General features: G+C 48.4%; 1 protein-coding gene across 9 annotated transcripts in view; it reads right to left on the bottom strand.

Annotated features, from left to right (window-relative positions):
• Nucleotides 1–19,990, bottom strand: part of LOC114450613 (butyrophilin-like protein 1) — a 139,337-nt gene that overhangs the window by 6,083 nt on the left and 113,264 nt on the right. For 7 of the 9 annotated variants that reach the window (XM_028428807.1, XM_028428806.1, XM_028428813.1 and 4 more), the window contains 4 exons: nt 19,886–19,924; nt 17,191–17,226; nt 15,148–15,183; nt 12,267–12,305 (listed from right to left, as the gene is read on the bottom strand). In XM_028428807.1, coding sequence (XP_028284608.1) covers nt 12,267–12,305; nt 15,148–15,183; nt 17,191–17,226; nt 19,886–19,924 — 150 coding nt within the window. The remainder of the gene's footprint in view (nt 1–12,266; nt 12,306–15,147; nt 15,184–17,190; nt 17,227–19,885; nt 19,925–19,990) is intronic. The other 2 variants (XM_028428803.1, XM_028428804.1) reach the window with 1 other exon arrangement.

Raw genomic sequence — 19,990 nt, 5'->3', positions numbered from 1 at the left:
AACTCCTTGATGCTAGTAATGAGTACATTGAAGCACAGGGGCAAATAGACCCAGCAGATGACAACAGTGAGTCACAGGATGCCCTGGCGAAGAGAGATGCCAATGAGCGAAAGTTTACAGAAACCAAGCGCTCAGTCTTGGAAATCCTGTGGTCTAAGTATGCAGAGCCAGACATAGATGCTCTTGTGACGCAGTACAAGGTAGCTTTTGATCGGGCTGAGGCACTCAGGAGAGATCAGAGTGTCTCGTGGAAGAAGCAAGATCTAGAAGTTTATATACTGAATAGGAAACTCCAGAAGCTTAGGAGCGCTGTGTATACATGGAAAGATTATCGACCGCATGGGAGGGACAAATGGACGCTCTTTTTATCTTTGGAAGAGGAAAAGGAGCTACTGGCGGATAAGTGGTTAGGCCGGTGGGATGATGAAGACAACAGTAATGCCAGTGTAGCCAGTGGGCATACCGCGCCAGCTAACGACAGTATCACAGTTGCTGGTAACACCGCCTTCACCCAACCAGTAGCCCCTGCTACTACTACGCCACCCATTTCCACCTGTCCTACTGTTGCAACCCTGCCCCCTGGCGGTCAACCTCCAGGTGGGTTTGCAGCTGCCGTGTTCAGTCTCCCACAACAGACCCCACAACCCACCGCGCAGACGCAGCAGCCTGGCCGTGGGCCTAACAATGGTTTAGCCCAGTCTCCAGCCCGCACTAGCACGCCACAATTCCCGAGTGTTCACACAGCTCCACCTGTCGACATTAGTATGGGACAAGGGAGTAGCTTTCCTCATAGTGGCTTGGGGGTACGCACTGGGGTAGACAACAGCTATCAGTGGGCTCGGCCTAAAGTAAGGTTGACACCTATAAGTTTACCAAAGTTCTCCGGGGATAGGAGGGACTATTGGCATTGGAAAGCTGAGTGGGAGAGTATCCAGGCACAAGCAGAACCTACAGGGTCACTGGAATGTAAGAAGCTTCATTTGCTAGACAGTGTGGGTGATGAAGTAAAACGCGAACTTAGACTGTTGCGTTGTAGAGATGCAAATGAGATATTCAGAGAGCTGGAAGACCGTTATGGTGACAGAGCGCAAACGGCTGAAGAGATCATGTTGGAGCTACAGTCCCGCCCGGCTGTAAAGAATCACCAGGCACGAGAGACACTAAAGACCAAAAGTCATTACTTGTGAGGCTGGAGCAGTTACTACCCAGCAAGCCACGATCTACCAATGCTCCTGAGAGACCAAGTTACCGGGAGAAGCTAGATGAACGAAAGAAAGTCAAGAAGTCGTTCACTAAGACAACAGCATGTGAAACCAAAAGAAACCCTAAGCAGGTGCCATGTTCTGTGTGTGGTGATAAGGAACATGGAGGAAAACTGTTTCGCTGCAAAACCTTCAGGAAGGCCAATCTGTCAGAGAAAAGGTCACATGTGGAAAGGGCAAAAGCTTGTGTAAAATGCCTGGACGTTCACAAGAGTGACGACATGTGCACTCCTAAGTTTCTCTGCCGGAAGGAGGAGTGCAACATAGGTGACACGCTGGCAGATCACCACTATTTCCTCTGTCCTAAAGTATCGAAAAGAAAGGAGACCAGTGAGAGGGAAACCAAAATAGAGGAAAAAGGAGGACCTCGTGGGACAACAAAGGAACAAGAGGCTGTGTTTGCCGAGTTAGGATTGACTCCCCACCAGTTGGAAGCTGTCCGAAGAGCCTGCACAAACAAGGCAATGTCAAAAGCATGTTCTGGCAAAGGCCGGATAGAACGGAGTGGTTTAAGGGAGCATCCAGTCTTTATGATGCTCGTACCTGTCACGACAAAGAGAGGGAAAGCCTTGGAGCTTTGGTTGATCTAGCCTCTGATACCAATTATATCACACATCATGCTGCAGAAAGACTCGGACTGGTTGGCGAGACAATCGCACTTGTTGTGTATGGTGTGGGCAAAATGAAGGTGCGGGTTAAAACAAAAACATATCTTGTGACGATAAAGGTGTGGACCCCACGAAGAACCTTAAAGTTCCACGAGATGATCTGCTATGGGTTGGAAGACATTGCTAAAGTGGATCACGTGGTGACCTCTGGACAACTGGAGCAGTTTTTCCCTGAAGTCAAGCCTGGGGAACTAGCTCGCCCAGAGAAGATTGATCTACTAATCAGTGCAAGAGAAGGCTGCCTAGCTCCACAAAGCTTGCGAAGAACCAGTGACCTGGTGCTGTGGGATGGTCCTCTAGGCAAGACAGTGAGTGGTGCGCATCCAGACCTCTTTGAAGGAGTGGAGGTGACCACACAATGCTCGAAGACGCACTTCGCACACTCCATGAGGGCAGTCGCTGTCAAAGTGGAAAAACACTGTGTGAGGAAAATGGGAAACCACAAGGAGCAAGGAAACTCAGTGGAGGTTCGAAGAACTGCGGCGTGCAATAAGGAGGTCCTTGAGTGGTTAAAATGGGACAGCATCGGAGCTGCCTGTGTTCCCATCTGTGGAGGATGTCGTTGTGGAAAATGCCCACCAGGAGGAAAGGAGATGTCCCTAGCCGACGAGAAGGAGCTGGAGATAATAAGGGCGGGCCTGACCTTCAAGGAGAGTGACGCCCACAGCAACCAACCTCACTGGGATGCCAAGTATCCTTGGAAAGAAGACCCAGCTTCTCTTCCCAACAACCGGAAGGCTGTGGAAGCAACATTTCTAAGGACAGAGAAACGGCTCATGAAATACCCCCTGTGGAAAGAAGCCTACAAGAGACAAGTCCACGAGATGGTGGCGAGAGGGGCCGCCATTAAACTCACCAAGAACGTGATTGATAGTTGGAAAGGACCTGCGTGGTGGGTGAGCCATCTAATTGCACCTAATCCACACTCAGTGACTACGCCAGTACGTCTCGTATGGAACAGCAGTCAGGAGTTTGATGCGGTTAGCATGAACGGCATTTTACTTTAAGGCCCAGACGTCCTTAATCCCATCAGAGCAGTGGTTTTAAGATTCCGCGAGGGTGTGCATGCAGCCATTGGGGACATCACAAAGATGTATAACTCGGTATGGTTGGAGGAGCAAGAGGTCCATGTGCATCGATTCTTGTGGAGAGACTCACCGGAGGATGAGATTGAGGACTATGCTATTGTGAGGGTGAACATGGGTGACAAACCGGCAGGATGCATTGCACAGGTAGCCATGCGTGAGACCGCAAAATTACCCCAGTTCTCCCACATGAAGGAAGAAAGGAGGGTCATTGAAGAAGACTCTTATGTCGATGACCTCCTCACGTCCCACAATGACCCGCTGTGCCTTGATAAGATCCTAGAGGGAGTGGAGGACATACTGAAAACAGGAGGCTTCCACCTCAAACCCTGGGTCCGATCTGGTCAAAGTGGGAGGCAGGATGGGACTGAATTCAAACCAGTGACTATGCTGTTACCTAACCAACTAAAGGAAGAAGACAACAAAGCCCTTGGGGTTGGTTACCTGGTGCAAGAGGATAAACTCTTTGTGATGGTATATTAACTTCTCCAGAAGGAAGAAAAAAATGAGGACGGAGATTGATCTTACTGAAGAAGAGGTGGAGGTAAAGACACCAAATCCCCTGACACGTCGGGTCCTACTGAGCCAAATCGCAGGGCTGTACGACCCACTCGGTCTTGCCACACCCGTGAAGCAGAAAGGGGTGATTCTCGTCAGAAGAGCTTTCCAGGAAGCAGGCAAGCTTACGAAGGACACCTGGGACCAACCTCTTTCCGACGAGCTCCGAGGGAAAGCAATTGGAGTATTTAAAGAATATGCCCGCCTATGTCGCATCAAGTTCCACAGAAGTATTACGCCGGCTGGCTGGAGAGGCAAACCTTGGGGGATCACATTCTCCGATGGAAGTTGTGAATCCTATGGTGCACCTGCGATGGGAGACGCCGGATGGTGTGGTAGTCCGACTGGTTGAATTGAAGGCTAAACTAACCCCCCTAGACCAAAAGGGTGATGCAGTTAAGGCTGAGGTCTGCGGGGCTGTCTTTGCCACACGCCTAAAAGAGTACATGTTGAAGCATGGGCGATTGGACGTAGAAAGGTGGTACCACTTCGTTGACAGTCAGACAGTGCTGGGAGCCATTCAAAGAGAGGGTTATGGCTTCCAAACATTCTTCGCGAATAGAATCGGGGAGATCCAGAAGGCTGGGCCTGTAACTGACTGGTGGTGGATCCCAGGTGAAGTCAATGTGGCTGATATGGTCACGAGGGGATGCTCTCCTGAGCAATTGGACATGGGCTCTGTATGGCAGAGGGGTCCTGACTTCCTTCTACTCCTGTCGAAACCTGGCCCATGAAATATGCCTCAGAGGTGGCAGCTGGTACTAGAGAGATAGTAAGCAAACTTCAGAGAAAGGCTTTCTCGGCAGTCCTAACCAGGGCTCAGATCAAGAAAGCTTCAAACCCAGATGACCCTGGTGGCAAGGCTACGGCGGGTATTGATAGTGGTAACCGAGCTTCTGAGTTCTCAGGAGATGGGAAAATCTCAGCTAGAATAAAAAGGATAGAGACGCTGTGGGGAGCTGGTCTTGTAGATCAGGTGGACCCATCAAGGTTCAGTTCTCTTAAAAACTCTTAGAGTTTTTAGAGAGTTAAACTCTGTGTAGTAGTAAGTTATGTCCACAGAGCTGTGAAGAAGTGGTTGGCCTGTAGTGGGAGAGCCTCCGTACCGTCAAAGTGGGAGGTAGTACCGACAGTGGAAGAACTCGAGTCTGCATTCCAAGACTTGTGCCTGGCAGCCCAGGAAGGTGTAACGTTTCCTGTGACGACACTGGATAGGCTCGTTGTTAGCAGGGATGAAGATTCAGGGCTCCTAAGATGCTATGGCAGGGTTCAAGCTGTTACCCATGAGAGGGTTGGAGTACCCCTACTTCCCTACAACGCGTGGGTCAGCACCCTTCTCACACGGGAGGCCCATGAAACTAACCACGAAGCCGTCGCAGGTACAGTTCTTCGGGTAAGGTCTAGAGCATGGGTAGTACAGGGGCCAAGGATTGCTAGGAACATCATCGACTCTGGAAAACCAAAGCAAAGATGTGCAAACAGGTAATGAGTGAGCTTCCACTTGAACAGACTAAGCCTGCTGCACCTTTCGAGTTCACAACACTGGACCTCTTCGGCCCATATGCCATCAGAGATGCCGTAAAACGGAGAACAAAGATGAAAGTGTGGGGGGTGGTATTCAGTTGTATGGCTTCCAGAGCTATGCATGCAGATACAGTGGGGAAAAAAAGTATTTAGTCAGCCACCAATTGTGCAAGTTCTCCTATTTAAAAAGATGAGAGAGCCCTGTAATTTTCATCACAGGTATACCTCAACTATGAGAGACAAAATGAGAAACAAAAATCCAGAAAATCACATTGTAGGATTTTTAAAGAATTTATTTGCAAATTATGGTGGAAAATAAGTATTTGGTCAATAACAAAATGTCATCTCAATACTTGTTATATACCCTTTGTTGGCAATGACAGAGGTCAAACGTTTTCTGTAAGTCTTCACAAGGTTTTCACACACTTTTGCTGGTATTTTGGCCCATTCCTCCATGCAAATCTCCTCTAGAGCAGTAATGTTTTGGGGCTGACGCTGGGTAACACGGACTTTCAACTCCCTCCAAAGATTTTCTATGGGGTTGAGATCTGGAGACTGGCTAAGCCACTCCAGGACCTTGAAATGCTTCTTACGAAGCCACTCCTTTGTTGCCCGGGCGGTGTGTTTGGGACATTGTCATGTTGAAAGACCCAGCCACGTTTCATCTTCAATGCCCTTGCTGATGGAAGGAGGTTTTCACTCAAAATCTCACGATACATGGCCCCATTCATTCTTTCATTTACACGGATCAGTCGTCCAGGTCCCTTTGCAGAAAAACAGCCCCAAAGCATGATGTTTCCACCCCCATGCTTCACAGTAGGTATGGTGTTCTTCGGATGCAACTCAGCATTCTTTCTCCTCCAAACACGACAAGTTGAGTTTTTACCAAAAAGTTCTATTTTGGTTTCATCTGACCATATGACATTCTCCCAATCCTCTTCTGGATCATCCAAATGCTCTCTAGCAAACTTCAAACGGGCCTGGATATGTACTGGTTTAAGCAGGGGGACACGTCTGGCACTGCAGGATTTGAGTCCCTGGTGGCGCTGTGTGTTACTGATGGTAGCTTTTGTTACTTTGGTCCCAGCTCTCCGGAGGTCATTCACTAGGTCCCCCCGTGTGGTTCTGGGATTTTTGCTCACAGTTCTGGTGATCATTTTGACCCCACAGGGTGAGATCTTGCGTGGAGCCCCAGATCGAGGGAGATTATCAGTGGTCTTGTATGTCTTCCATTTTCTAATAATTGCTCCCACAGTTGATTTCTTCACACCAAGCTGCTTACCTATTGCAGATTCAGTCTTCCCAGCCTGGTGCAGGTCTACAATTTTGTTTCTGGTGTCCTTTGACAGCTCTTTGGTCTTGGCCAAAGTGGAGTTTGGAGTGTGACTGTTTGAGGTTGTGGACAGGTGTCTTTTATACTGATAACGACTCCAAACAGATGCCATTAATACAGGTAACGAGTGGAGGACAGAGGAGCCTCTTAAAGAAAAGGTTACAGGTCTGTGAGAGCCAGAAATCTTGCTTGTTTGTAGGTGACCAAATACTTTTTACTTTTACTGAGGAATTTACCAATTAATTCATTAAAAATCCTACAATGTGATTTTCTACATTTTCTTTTCTTATTTTGTCTCTCCTAGTTCAGGTATACATATGATGAAAATTACAGGCCTCTCTCATCTTTTTAAGTGGGAGAACTTGCACAATTGGTGGCTGACTAAATACTTTTTTTCCCCACTGTATAGTGGAAGATCTGTCCACAGAAGGATTCCTAAAAACATATCAGCGCTTCACAGCCCTCAGGGGTCACCCACGGAAGCTCTGGTTAGATCAGGGCACCAACTTCGTGGGTGCCAGACCGATGTTACAGGAACTGTATGAGTTTCTGACGAACATTAACAGGGATCAGATCCAGAAGAAGGCAGCAGCTACAGGAACTGATTGGACGTGGGTATTTCATCCAGCGGACTCTCCCCACCGAAATGGGGCAGCTGAAGCAGCTGTCGTGTATTTAAGAAGGTGTTGAGCAGTGTTGGTGAAGAAAATAACCTAACAGCATTGGAGTTCCAGACCCTCCTGTACTTGGCTGCTAACCTGTCAAATGAGAGACCAATTGGTGCCAGGGCCCAAGTACAAGATGAAACCGTGGAAGTCATCACCCCTAACTCCCTTCTGCTTGGCCGTGCAGGGCCTAGTGGGGATACTAAAGGGTTTGAGTATCCAACTTACCCTACCGTACGACTGAGAGTGATCCAGATCGATAAGTATAAGATAAGAATAAGTTGATAAATTCTGGAAGCGGTGGAGTCAGCTAGCAGGTCCAGCGGGGGACCTAGTATGGTTAGCTGACCAGAACGCACGGAGGGGTCAGTTCAGGCTGGGTCAGGTGGTGGAAGCCTTCCCTGATATAAAAGGGGTGGTACGAGATGTGAAGGTGAGGATATGCCAAAGCTGTCCGGTTTCCAGTGGACAATCCAGGAGAAGCCAGGACGTTGAGAGTTGCCCCGCCACCATCCTTCATAGGGATGTTAGGAAGCTGGTGGTTTTGCTACCAGTGGAGGAGCAAGAAAAGACTTCCCCACCAGGTTGTGTTCCGGTTTTGGATCAAGACCCCCTGCCGGGCATCTTTGAGGCTGGTGGAGTGATCGGCGAAGGATCCCAGAATGTCAAGAAGAACAATTTGTGTTGTTAATGGATGTTAAAACCTCTTTGATTTCTTAGATAGTTCTGTTAAGATGTAGTACCTCCATAAAAATATGAGCGCATAAGCATGGGGTGAAATTTAACATCACTAACCCGACGTGCTATAGTGGCCTACTTGGATCTAGAGATCAGTAGGCCAAGTGGGAGGTGTAGGATTTTCCAGTAGAAACTTTATTTCCTGATGTAAGTGTGGGAAGTTAAAGATACTGTGTTTGACTTTAATAGATGTTCATGACTGTTAGACGTATACATGAATGACGCAACTGCGGAGTAAATGCAGTTGTAGTGCAGCTATGGCAACAATGTTTGTAGTGTAGCCATAGCAATGTTTGTTGCTTTAAAAGTGCAACTATAGCAACGGTTTGTTTATTATTTCTGATTGCCTGTCGGAACCCGCACGACGCGTCGGTTTACAACCTAATACAACCTAAACGTTGCTAAACGTAACTAATAGTTCAGCTAAAGGTTACTAAAAGTTCCTGGAAGTTCATAATAGGCCACAGAAAGTTCCTAATGGTCCTTAGAGTCACTAAATGTTCAGTTGGAAGTTCGTCCAGCTCACAGTTTATGTAGTGTGTGTGCGTGTGAAATAAAGAGTGTGGAAACTACGAGTTGTATCTGCCGTGCTTGTTCCGACAACCCATCCAGAGGGGAGACTATCGAAGAGTAAATATGTACAGAGAGAATAGAGAATCATATTGTGCATGTGAGTGTGTGTGTGAGAGTGTGTGTGTGTGTTAAATCAAAGTCTAAAAAATCAAGCTCTGTTGATAAGCAAGTGGTGTTAGTGTTGCTGAGAATATATTGTGTGTATGTGCATGTGTGCACATGTGTGTGTGCACGTGTGTGTGTGCAAGTAAATTCAAATGATGAAAAGATAGATCATACAGAGGGTCCGTTCTCCTATTGGATGTGTGCACCGTGTTTATGTAGGTGCATCTTTGAAGTCTAGAAGAACATTGTAGTTTTATCTGGCCAGTCATGCCACCACGCGCAACCATGAAGAGGAGATTAAATTTTGAAGAGGCACTTGCTGCCATTTTGAGGTCCCCCAAGGCCACTGATGAAAACACATCATCCTCTGACAGCCAGGAAGTATCCGCATAGGAGTTTTGTCCAGAGGAGGACCTTGGCAGCACCACTGGGGAGGAAGAGGGAGAAGAAGAGCAAGAGGAGGAAGAGGAAGAGGAGGAAGAGGAAGAGGAAGAAGAACAAGCGGAGGAAATGGATGACAGCAACTGGAGATTTCACTGGAGTTCCAAAAATGGTAAAGTGACAAGGGTGTAGATTTGCGTTTGACATTGGTGGGGGCCTAAGATTCCAATGAAATTTAACCCCTCCTGCACCCAATGAGAATCTGTTATTGTTTAGGTGGTGATCAAATTATTGTCCATGCTACTACACCCTTGCAAAGTGATGCTCCCACTAATGAACAAAGGTGTCTATTTGTCACATTTTGCTCTGAGGTCAGGATGATCAGCAGCCTCTAGAGCGCCTTTAACCTTTTGTTTTCCTGAGGACATGCATTCCAGTGTGGAGCTACTGTGCCAAATGCGAAATGTCTTTTTTTAGTTTTTATTTTTTTTTTAATTTAGATACTTTATTAATCCCAGAGGGAAATTCTTTACGGCTGCTGCCAAGCAGTGTCATACAATGACTAGCAAGGCGCGCCACAGGCTAGGGTGAAGTGTCTTGCCCAAGAACACACAACAGTGACTAGGGAGGAGTTGGAACCACCAACCTTCCGGTTACTGGATAACCCTGCTATACCACTGCGCCACTGCTGTCCCCAAAAATGCATCATGATGCACCACCGTGCTGCCGCAGAGGACTGCAAGAGGACAGCAAGAAGGTTCCTGGTTCCATTCTGACTGGGGTGGCGATTTTGTGTGGAATGTGCATGTTCTCCCTGTGCCTGCGTGGGTTCTCTCCGGGTACTCAGGCTTCCTCCACATTCTAAAGACAAGTTAGGTTAATTGGTCACTGTAAGCTGCCTGTAGGTGTGAGTGTGAGTGTGAATGGTTGTTTGTCTGTGTTGCCCTGCGATGGACTGGTGACCTGTGCAGGGTGTACCCCGCCTCTCACCCGAAGTTAGCTGGGATAGGCTCCAGAACACCCCCCCCCACCCCTCCAACCATGTGACCCTGCACTGCAGGATGAAGCGGGTCAGAAGATGATGAATGTCATCTGCACTGTTTAAAACACATGCAAAACACATTGATATGATTATATAATATATATAAAATATATATATAAATGTTCTATATCTAATTAAATCTGAAGTTATTTAAAAAAAATTATTTTTGAATTTATAAATGACATTGTTATTGTACTTTTAAAAATATTGCGTATTTTCTGTTTTCTTCCAAAAAATCATCCATTTTATGACATAAATAGAATAAATACATAAAAAACTTTATATCTATGGTTAGGTCTGACATTGCTGAAAAGAAAGAAAAAAAAAGTAAAAAAAATATTTATATATGGCATTGTTATAGCACTTTTAAGGTGAGGTACACGTTTGGGCCCTAGGGGTCCGAGTGTGAGTTTTTTGAATAATGGCTTATTACTGCAATAATAATAATGCATCAAAATCAATTTTGTTATCAATTATTGACTTAGTCAAGGCTGTAAATTCCTCATATCAAGTGACTTACCTGGCACCTCAGTTTTAAAAATCTTGCATATTTTCAGTTGTTCTGTTTATGAATTACATATTTGTATGACAAAAATAACACAAAACCACAACATTCTGACATTGCTGAAAAGAAATTAAAAAAAATGAAAAAAAAAATATTTATATATGACATTGTTATAGCACTTTTAAGAGAGGTACACGTTTGGGCCCTAGGGGTCCGAACGTAGCCAAAATCGAAGGGTGCCCTGAGGGTTAAACAAACTAAACTGTCCGATGTTATTGATCTTATCTGAACGGCAGCAGGTCATTTCTGTCTCCACATGGTCGGGCGTACACACACAGACACGTTTGAACACAAACACACACAGGTACTTGTGCACACATACAGGTGAGCACACTCCCACCAGCAGGTAGAGAGCTCGTGTCGTTGCTCATGGTATGCTAATTGGATAGACTGACCTCCAGTAGCTATGCTAAGCTAAGCTAAGGGCAGTGAGGCCAGACCCATCCCCCCAGAGCTGTAACCCTAGGGGAAACACTTCAGTCTAATATGGCACCGCTACTATGGAACCAGTCACCAACCTGGGTCTGAGAGGCAGACGCCGCCTCCACCTCTAAGACCAGACTTAAAACCTTTCTGTTCAGTAAAGCGTATATTTAGCCTTGAACAGTGTGTAGGGCTGATAGGTATAGATACAGGTACTTGTGGATGTGGCCTCAGCCACAGGTAGAACAGGTATCATGGGGGGCCTTAACTTTTAGCAGCTATGCTGCTCTAGGCCTACGCTGTAGTGGGCACAAACATGACCCACTGAGCAGTTCCCTGTCCCCTCAAATCCCCCTCTGACCTCTCCTCTATTCTCGTCAGTCTGGTTCATACTAGTGACTTGTGTCATAAGCTGTTTGCTGTGGTAGTTTTGTGCCTCTCTCTGCCTCCAGATCTGCATGCTGACCTGCAGTCCTATCATCGCTGTTTCATCTAGGTTGGCAACTGTTGGCCTGTCTGTCTGTCTGTCTGTCTGTCTGTCGGTCTGTCGGTCTGTCTGTCTGTCTGCCTGTCTGTCTGTCTGTATGCCTGCCTGTCTGTCTGTCTGTCCCTCTGCCTGCCTGTCTTTCTGTCTGTCTGCCCGTCTGTCTGCATGCCTGCCTGTCTGTCTGTCAGCAGGAAGGTCCTCCTTATGAGTCGGGTCCTGTTCAGGGTCTCTTCCTGTTAAAGGGAGTTTTTCCTGACACTGTGGCTCTTAAGGGGGTTCAGGCTCTGGGTCTCTGTGAAGCTTTGAGACAATTTCTGATTGTTGTTATAATAATAATAACATTATACATGGAGCTGACTGGGCAGTGACCATTAGCTGACAAAGGAGGACAGACTGAGAAGTTCCCTAAAGAACTAAGTCTCCAGTCTCCAGCGTGGCCACAATCTTTACTCCACACACATGGTTTTTCCTCCACAGAACTAGTAAAATCTTCCTCTGTCAACAGAACCTGAAACACCAACAGACTCAGACTACTGCTGGCTACCTAACCTAACTCCTGCGGTGTTAACTGAGTGAGAGTTCCCTCAAGGCATTTTATTTTGAAAGTCTACAGAACCTCTGGTGTTCTGGTGCCTGACTTCCTGTCTGCTCCATCTGGTTGGTGATAATTGATGTGTCTGGAGCACGACACAGCGTCAAAAGAGAACCGGAGCGGATCTTTAGTGGAGCAGAGCGGGCTGTGGTTTCTGGGATGCTTCAGAAATGTGCTGCTACACGTCAAACATTTCTGATCCTGACATGCTGCACATGTGAACAGGACGACATGAAGTTCAGGTTCTTTCTCACACACAGCTTACCTTCTCTCCATATCTTCTGTTTCATCTCCTCCAGTTCACCTGCACAGAAGAAACACAAATGTACACATTACATTAAGTCGAGGTTTGTTTACACAAGTACACATAACTGACTGATGATCATTTCTGGTCTTCATCTGTTTTTAATCGATCAGCTGATCTACACCTTGTTCTTTTATTAAACAAACTAAACAGTCTGATGTTATTGATCTTATCTGAACGGCAGCAGGTCATTTCTGTCTCCACATGGTCGGGCGTACACACACAGACACGTTTGAACACAAACACACACAGGTACTTGTGCACACATACAGGTGAGCACACTCCCACCAGCAGGTAGAGAGCTCGTGTCGTTGCTCATGGTATGCTAATTGGATAGACTGACCTCCAGTAGCTATGCTAAGCTAAGCTAAGGGCAGTGAGGCCAGACCCATCCCCCCAGAGCTGTAACCCTAGGGGAAACACTTCAGTCTAATATGGCACCGCTACTATGGAACCAGTCACCAATCTGGGTCTGAGAGGCAGACGCCGCCTCCACCTCTAAGACCAGACTTAAAACCTTTCTGTTCAGTAAAGCGTATATTTAGCCTTGAACAGTGTGTAGGGCTGATAGGTATAGATACAGGTACTTGTGGACGTGGCCTCAGCCGCAGGTAGAACAGGTATCATGGGGGCCTTAACTTTTAGCAGCTATGCTGCTCTAGGCCTACACTGTAGTGGGCAAAAAACATGACCCACTGAGCAGTTCCCTGTCCCCTCAATTCCCCCTCTGACCTCTCCTCTATTCTCGTTAATAATAATAATAATGCATTGGTCTTATATTGCGCTTTTCTGCTCTGTTGGGCAGGCACTCAAAGCGCTTACATTGAGATGCATTATTCTTTCACACCACATTCACACAGTGGCAGTGGTAAGCTACCAGTGGTAGCCACAGCTCCCCAGGGGGAGACTGACGGAGACGTGGCTGCCAAGGTGCGCCTACGGCCTCTCCGACCACCGCCGATTCATTCATACGCCAGTGAGTGCACTGGAGGCAATACGGGTAAAGTGCCTTGCCCAAGGACACACAACAATGACTAGGGAGGAGCTGGGGTCGAACCGCCGACCTTCCGGTTATTGGACAACCCTGCTCACCACTGAGCCACTGCTGCCCACTGGTTCGTTAGTTCGTTAGTCTGGTTCATACTAGTGACTTGTGTCATAAGCTGTTTGCTGTGGTAGTTTTGTGCCTCTCTCTGCCTCCAGATCTGCATGCTGACCTGCAGTCCTATCATCGCTGTTTCATCTAGCTTGGCAACGTCTGTCTGTCTGTCTGTCTGTCTGTCTGCCTGCCTGCCTGCCTGTCTATCTGTCTGCCTGCCTATCTGTCTGCCTGCCTAGCTGTCTGCCTGTCTGTCTCTTTGCCTGCCTGCCGGTCTGTCTCTCTGCCTGTCTGTCTGTCTGCATGCCTGTCTGTCTGTCTGCATGCCTGCCTATCTGCCTGTCTGTCTCTCTGCCTGCCTGTCTATCTGTCTGTCTGCCTGCCTGGCTGTCTCCCTGTCTGTCTGCTCGTCTGCCTGTCTGTCTGTCTCTCTGCCTGATTGTCTGTCTATGCCTGTCTGTCTGCCTGCCTGTCTGTCTGCCTGTCTCTCTGCCTGCCTGCCTGTCTCTCTGCCTCTGCCTGTCTGTCTGCCTGCCTGTCTGTCTGTCTCTCTGCCTGTCTGTCTGCCTGCCTGTCTGTCTGTCTCTCTGCCTGCCTGTCTGTCTCTCTGGCTGCCTGCCTGTCTGTCTCTCTGCCTGCTTGCCTGCCTGTCTGCATATCTGCCTGTCTGCATATCTGCCTGTCTGTCTGTCTTTCTGCCTGTCTGTCTCTCTGCCTGCCTGCCTGTCTGTCTGCTTGTCTGTCTCTCTGCCTGCCTGTCTGTCTGCCTGTGTGTCTGTCTGCCTGCCTACCTGCCTGTCTGTCTCTCTGTCTGCCTGTCTGTCTCTCTGCCTGCTTGCCTGCCTGTCTGCATATCTGCCTGTCTGCATATCTGCCTGTCTGTCTTTCTGCCTGTCTGTCTGTCTTTCTGCCTGTCTGTCTCTCTGCCTGCCTGCCTGTCTGTCTGCTTGTCTGTCTCTCTGCCTGCCTGTCTGTCTGTCTGCCTGACTGCCTCTTGTCTGCCTGTCTGTCTGCCTCTCTGCCTGCCTGTCTGCCTGCCTGTCTGTCTGTCTGCCTGTCTGTCTCCGACTGTCAGCAGGAAGGTCCTCCTTATGAGTCGGGTCCTGTTCAGGGTTTCTTCCTGTTAAAGGGAGTTTTTCCTGACACTGTGGCTCTTAAGGGGGTTCAGGCTCTGGGTCTCTGTGAAGCTTTGAGACAATTTCTGATTGTTGTTCTAATAATAATAACATTATACATGGAGCTGACTGGGCAGTGACGATTAGCTGACAAAGGAGGACAGACTGAGAAGTTCCCTAAAGAACTAAGTCTCCAGTCTGCCAGCGTGGCCACAATCTTTACTCCACACACATGGTTTTTCCTCCACAGAACTAGTAAAATCTTCCTCTGTCAACAGAACCTGAAACACCAACAGACTCAGACTACTGCTGGCTACCTAACCTAACTCCTGCGGTGTTAACTGAGTGAGAGTTCCCTCAAGGCATTTTATTTTGAAAGTCTACAGAACCTCTGGTGTTCTGGTGCCTGACTTCCTGTCTGCTCCATCTGGTTGGTGATAATTGATGTGTCTGGAGCACGACACAGCGTCAAAAGAGAACCGGAGTGGATCTTTAGTGGAGCAGAGCGGGCTGTGGTTTCTGGGATGCTTCAGAAATGTGCTGCTACACGTCAAACATTTCTGATCCTGACATGCTGCACATGTGAACAGGACGACATGAAGTTCAGGTTCTCTCTCACACAGCTTACATTCTTTCCGTGGCTCCTGTCTGTCCTCCAGTTTACCTGCACAGAAGAAACACAAATGTACACATTACATTAAGTCGAGGTTTGTTTACACAAGTACACATAACTGACTGATGATCATTTCTGGTCTTCATCTGTTTTTAATCGATCAGCTGATCTACACCTTGTTCTTTTATTAACAAACTAAACAGTCTGATGTTATTGATCTTATCTGAACGGCAGCAGGTCATTTCTGTCTCCACATGGTCGGGCGTACACACACAGACACGTTTGAACACAAACACACACAGGTACTTGTGCACACATACAGGTGAGCACACTCCCACCAGCAGGTAGAGAGCTCGTGTCGTTGCTCATGGTATGCTAATTGGACAGACTGACCTCCAGTAGCTATGCTAAGCTAAGCTAAGGGCAGTGAGGCCAGACCCATCCCCCCAGAGCTGTAACCCTAGGGGAAACACTTCAGTCTAATATGGCACCGCTACTATGGAACCAGTCACCAACCTGGGTCTGAGAGGCAGACGCCGCCTCCACCTCTAAGACCAGACTTAAAACCTTTCTGTTCAGTAAAGCGTATATTTAGCCATGAACAGTGTGTAGGGCTGATAGGTATAGATACAGGTACTTGTGGACGTGGCCTCAGCCACAGGTAGAACAGGTATCATGGGGGGCCTTAACTTTTAGCACAAACATGACCCACTGAGCAGTTCCCTGTCCCCTCAAATCCCCCTCTGACCTCTCCTCTATTCTCGTTAGTCTGGTTCATACTAGTGACTTGTGTCATAAGCTGTTTGCTGTGGTAGTTTTGTGCCTCTCTCTGCCTCCAGATCTGCATGCTGACCTGCAGTCCTATCATCGCTGTTTCATCTAGCTTGGCAGCGTCTGTCTACCTGTCTGCATATCTGTCTGTCTGCCTGTCTGTCTGCCTCTCTGTCTGTCTGTCTGCCTGCCTGCCTGTCTGTCTGCCTGTCTGTCTGTCTATCTTTCTGCCTGTCTGCCTGCCTCTCTGCATGCCTGCCTGCCTGCCTGTCTGTCTGTCTGTCTGCCTGTCTGTCTGCCTGACTGCATATCTGCCTGTCTGTCTGTCTGCCTGTCTCTCTGTCTGCCTACCTGTGTGTCTTTCTGCCTGTCTGTCTGTCTCTCTGCCTGCCTGTCTGTCTGCTTGTCTGTCTCTCTGCCTGTCTGTCTGTCTCGTCTGCCTGTCTGTCTGTCTGCCTGCCCGCCTGCCTGTCTGTCTGTCTGCCTGCCCGCCTGCCTGTCTGTCTGCCTGAATGCCTGTCTGTCTCTTGTCTGCCTGCCTGTCTGCCTCTCTGCCTGCCTGTCTCTCTACCTGCCTGCCTGCCTGTCTTTCTGCCTGTCTGTCTCCGACTGTCAGCAGGAAGGTCCTCCTTATGAGTCGGGTCCTGTTCAGGGTTTCTTCCTGTTAAAGGGAGTTTTTCCTGACACTGTGGTTCTTAAGGGGGTTCAGGCTCTGGGTCTCTGTGAAGCTTTGAGACAATTTCTGATTGTTGTTATAATAATAATAATAACATTATACATGGCAGCTGACTGGGCAGTGACCATTAGCTGACAAAGGAGGACAGACTGAGAAGTTCCCTAAAGAACTAAGTCTCCAGTCTCCAGCGTGGCCACAATCTTTACTCCACACACATGGTTTTTCCTCCACAGAACTAGTAAAATCTTCCTCTGTCAACAGAACCTGAAACACCAACAGACTCAGACTACTGCTGGCTACCTAACCTAACTCCTGCGGTGTTAACTGAGTGAGAGTTCCCTCAAGGCATTTTATTGTGAAAGTCTACAGAACCTCTGGTGTTCTGGTGCCTGACTTCCTGTCTGCTCCATCTGGTTGGTGATAATTGATGTGTCTGGAGCACGACACAGCGTCAAAAGAGAACCGGAGCGGATCTTTAGTGGAGCAGAGCGGGCTGTGGTTTCTGGGATGCTTCAGAAATGTGCTGCTACACGTCAAACATTTCTGATCCTGACATGCTGCACATGTGAACAGGACGACATGAGGTTCAGGTTCTCTCTCACACAGCTTACGTTCTCTCAGTAGCTTCTGTTCCATCTCCAGTTCACCTGCACAGAAGAAACACAAATGTACACATTACATTAAGTCAAGGTTTGTTTACACAAGTACACATAACTGACTGATGATCATTTCTGGTCTTCATCTGTTTTTAATTGATCAGCTGATCTACACCTTGTTCTTTTATTAAACAAACTAAACAGTCTGATGTTATTGATCTTATCTGAACGGCAGCAGGTCATTTCTGTCTCCACATGGTCGGGCGTACACACACAGACACGTTTGAACACAAACACACACAGGTACTTGTGCACACATACAGGTGAGCACACTCCCACCAGCAGGTAGAGAGCTCGTGTCGTTGCTCATGGTATGCTAATTGGATAGACTGACCTCCAGTAGCTATGCTAAGCTAAGCTAAGGGCAGTGAGGCCAGACCCATCCCCCCAGAGCTGTAACCCTAGGGGAAACACTTCAGTCTAATATGGCACCGCTACTATGGAACCAGTCACCAACCTGGGTCTGAGAGGCAGACGCCGCCTCCACCTCTAAGACCAGACTTAAAACCTTTCTGTTCAGTAAAGTGTATATTTAGCCTTGAACAGTGTGTAGGGCTGATAGGTATAGATACAGGTACTTGTGGACGTGGCCTCAGCCACAGGTAGAACAGGTATCATGGGGGCCTTAACTTTTAGCAGCTATGCTGCTCTAGGCCTACGCTGTAGTGGGCACAAACATGACCCACTGAGCAGTTCCCTGTCCCCTCAAATCCCCCTCTGACCTCTCCTCTATTCTCATTAGTCTGGTTCATACTAGTGACTTGTGTCATAAGCTGTTTGCTGTGGTAGTTTTGTGCCTCTCTCTGCCTCCAGATCTGCATGCTGACCTGCAGTCCTATCATCGCTGTTTCATCTAGCTTGGCAACGTCTGCCTGTCTCCCTGTCTCCCTGTCTGTCTGCCTGCCTGCCTATCTGCCTGTCTGTCTCTCTGACTGCCTTCCTGTCTCTCTGCCTGCCTGTCTGTCTCTCTGCCTGATTGTCTGTCTGTCTGTCTATGCCTGTCTGTCTGCCTGCCTGTCTGCCTGACTGCATGTCTGTTTGCCTGTCTCTCTGCCTGCCTGCCTGTCTGTCTCCCTCTGCCTGTCTGTCTGTCTCTCTGCCTACCTGCCTGCCTGTCTGTCTGTCTGTCTCTCTGCCTGCTTGCCTGCCTGCCTGTCTGTCTATCTCTCTGCCTGCCTGCCTGTCTGTCTCTCTGCCTGTCTGTCTGTCTGTCTCTCTGCCTGCCTGCCTGTCTGCTTGTCTGTCTCTCTGCCTGCCTGCCTGTCTGACTGCCTCTTGTCTGCCTGTCTGTCTGCCTCTCTGCCTGCCTGTCTCTCTACCTGCCTGCCTGTCTGTCTCTCTGCCTGTCTGCCTGCCTGCCTGTCTGTCTGTCTGTCTGTCTGTCTGTCTCTCTGCCAGCCTGCCTGCCTGTCTCCCTGTCCGTCTGCCTGCCTGCCTATCTGCCTTCCTGTCTCTCTGCCTGCCTGTCTATCTGTCTCTCTGCCTGATTGTCTGTCTGTCTGTCTATGCCTGTCTGTCTGCCTGCCTGTCTGCCTGTCTGTTTCTCTGCCTCCTTGTCTGTCTGCCTCTGCCTGTCTGCCTGCCTGTCTGTCTGTCTCTCTGCCTGCCTGTCTGCCTGTGTGTCTGTCTGCCTGCCTACCTGCCTGCCTGTCTGTCTCTCTGCCTGCTTGCCTGCCTGTCTGTCTATCTCTCTGCCTGCCTGTCTGCATATCTGCCTGTCTGTCTGTCTGCCTGCCTGCCTGTCTGTCTGCCTGTCTGTCTCTCTGCCTGCCTGCCTGTCTGTCTGACTGCCTCTTGTCTGCCTGTCTGTCTGCCTCTCTGCCTGCCTGTCTCTCTACCTGCCTGCCTGTCTGTCTCTCTGCCTGTCTGTCTGTCTGCGTGCCTGACTGTCTGTCTGTCTGCCTGTCTGTCTCTCTGCCAGCCTGCCTGCCTGTCTGCCTGCCTGCCTGTCTGCCTGCCTGTCTGTCTCCGACTGTCAGCAGGAAGGTTCTCCTTATGAGTCGGGTCCTGTTCAGGGTCTCTTCCTGTTAAAGGGAGTTTTTCCTGACACTGTGGCTCTTAAGGGGGTTCAGGCTCTGGGTCTCTGTGAAGCTTTGAGACAATTTCTGATTGTTGTTCTAATAATAATAACATTATACATGGCAGCTGACTGGGCAGTGACCATTAGCTGACAAAGGAGGACAGACTGAGAAGTTCCCTAAAGAACTAAGTCTCCAGTCTGCCAGCGTGGCCACAATCTTTACTCCACACACATGGTTTTTCCTCCACAGAACTAGTAAAATCTTCCTCTGTCAACAGAACCTGAAACACCAACAGACTCAGACTACTGCTGGCTACCTAACCTAACTCCTGCGGTGTTAACTGAGTGAGAGTTCCCTCAAGGCATTTTATTTTGAAAGTCTACAGAACCTCTGGTGTTCTGGTGCCTGACTTCCTGTCTGCTCCATCTGGTTGGTGATAATTGATGTGTCTGGAGCACGACACAGCGTCAAAAGAGAACCGGAGCGGATCTTTAGTGGAGCAGAGCGGGCTGTGGTTTCTGGGATGCTTCAGAAATGTGCTGCTACACGTCAAACATTTCTGATCCTGACATGCTGCACATGTGAACAGGACGACATGAAGTTCAGGTTCTCTCACACACACAGCTTACATTCTCTCAGTAGCTCCTGTTTCATCTCCTCCAGTTCACCTGCACAGAAGAAACACAAATGTACACATTACATTAAGTCGAGGTTTGTTTACACAAGTACACATA

Source organism: Parambassis ranga, chromosome 18 (assembly GCF_900634625.1).
Source record: "Parambassis ranga chromosome 18, fParRan2.1, whole genome shotgun sequence".
Taxonomy (NCBI): domain Eukaryota; kingdom Metazoa; phylum Chordata; class Actinopteri; family Ambassidae; genus Parambassis; species Parambassis ranga.
Note: the sequence above shows the minus strand (reverse complement) of the source record. Positions and strands in the feature narration are given on the sequence as shown.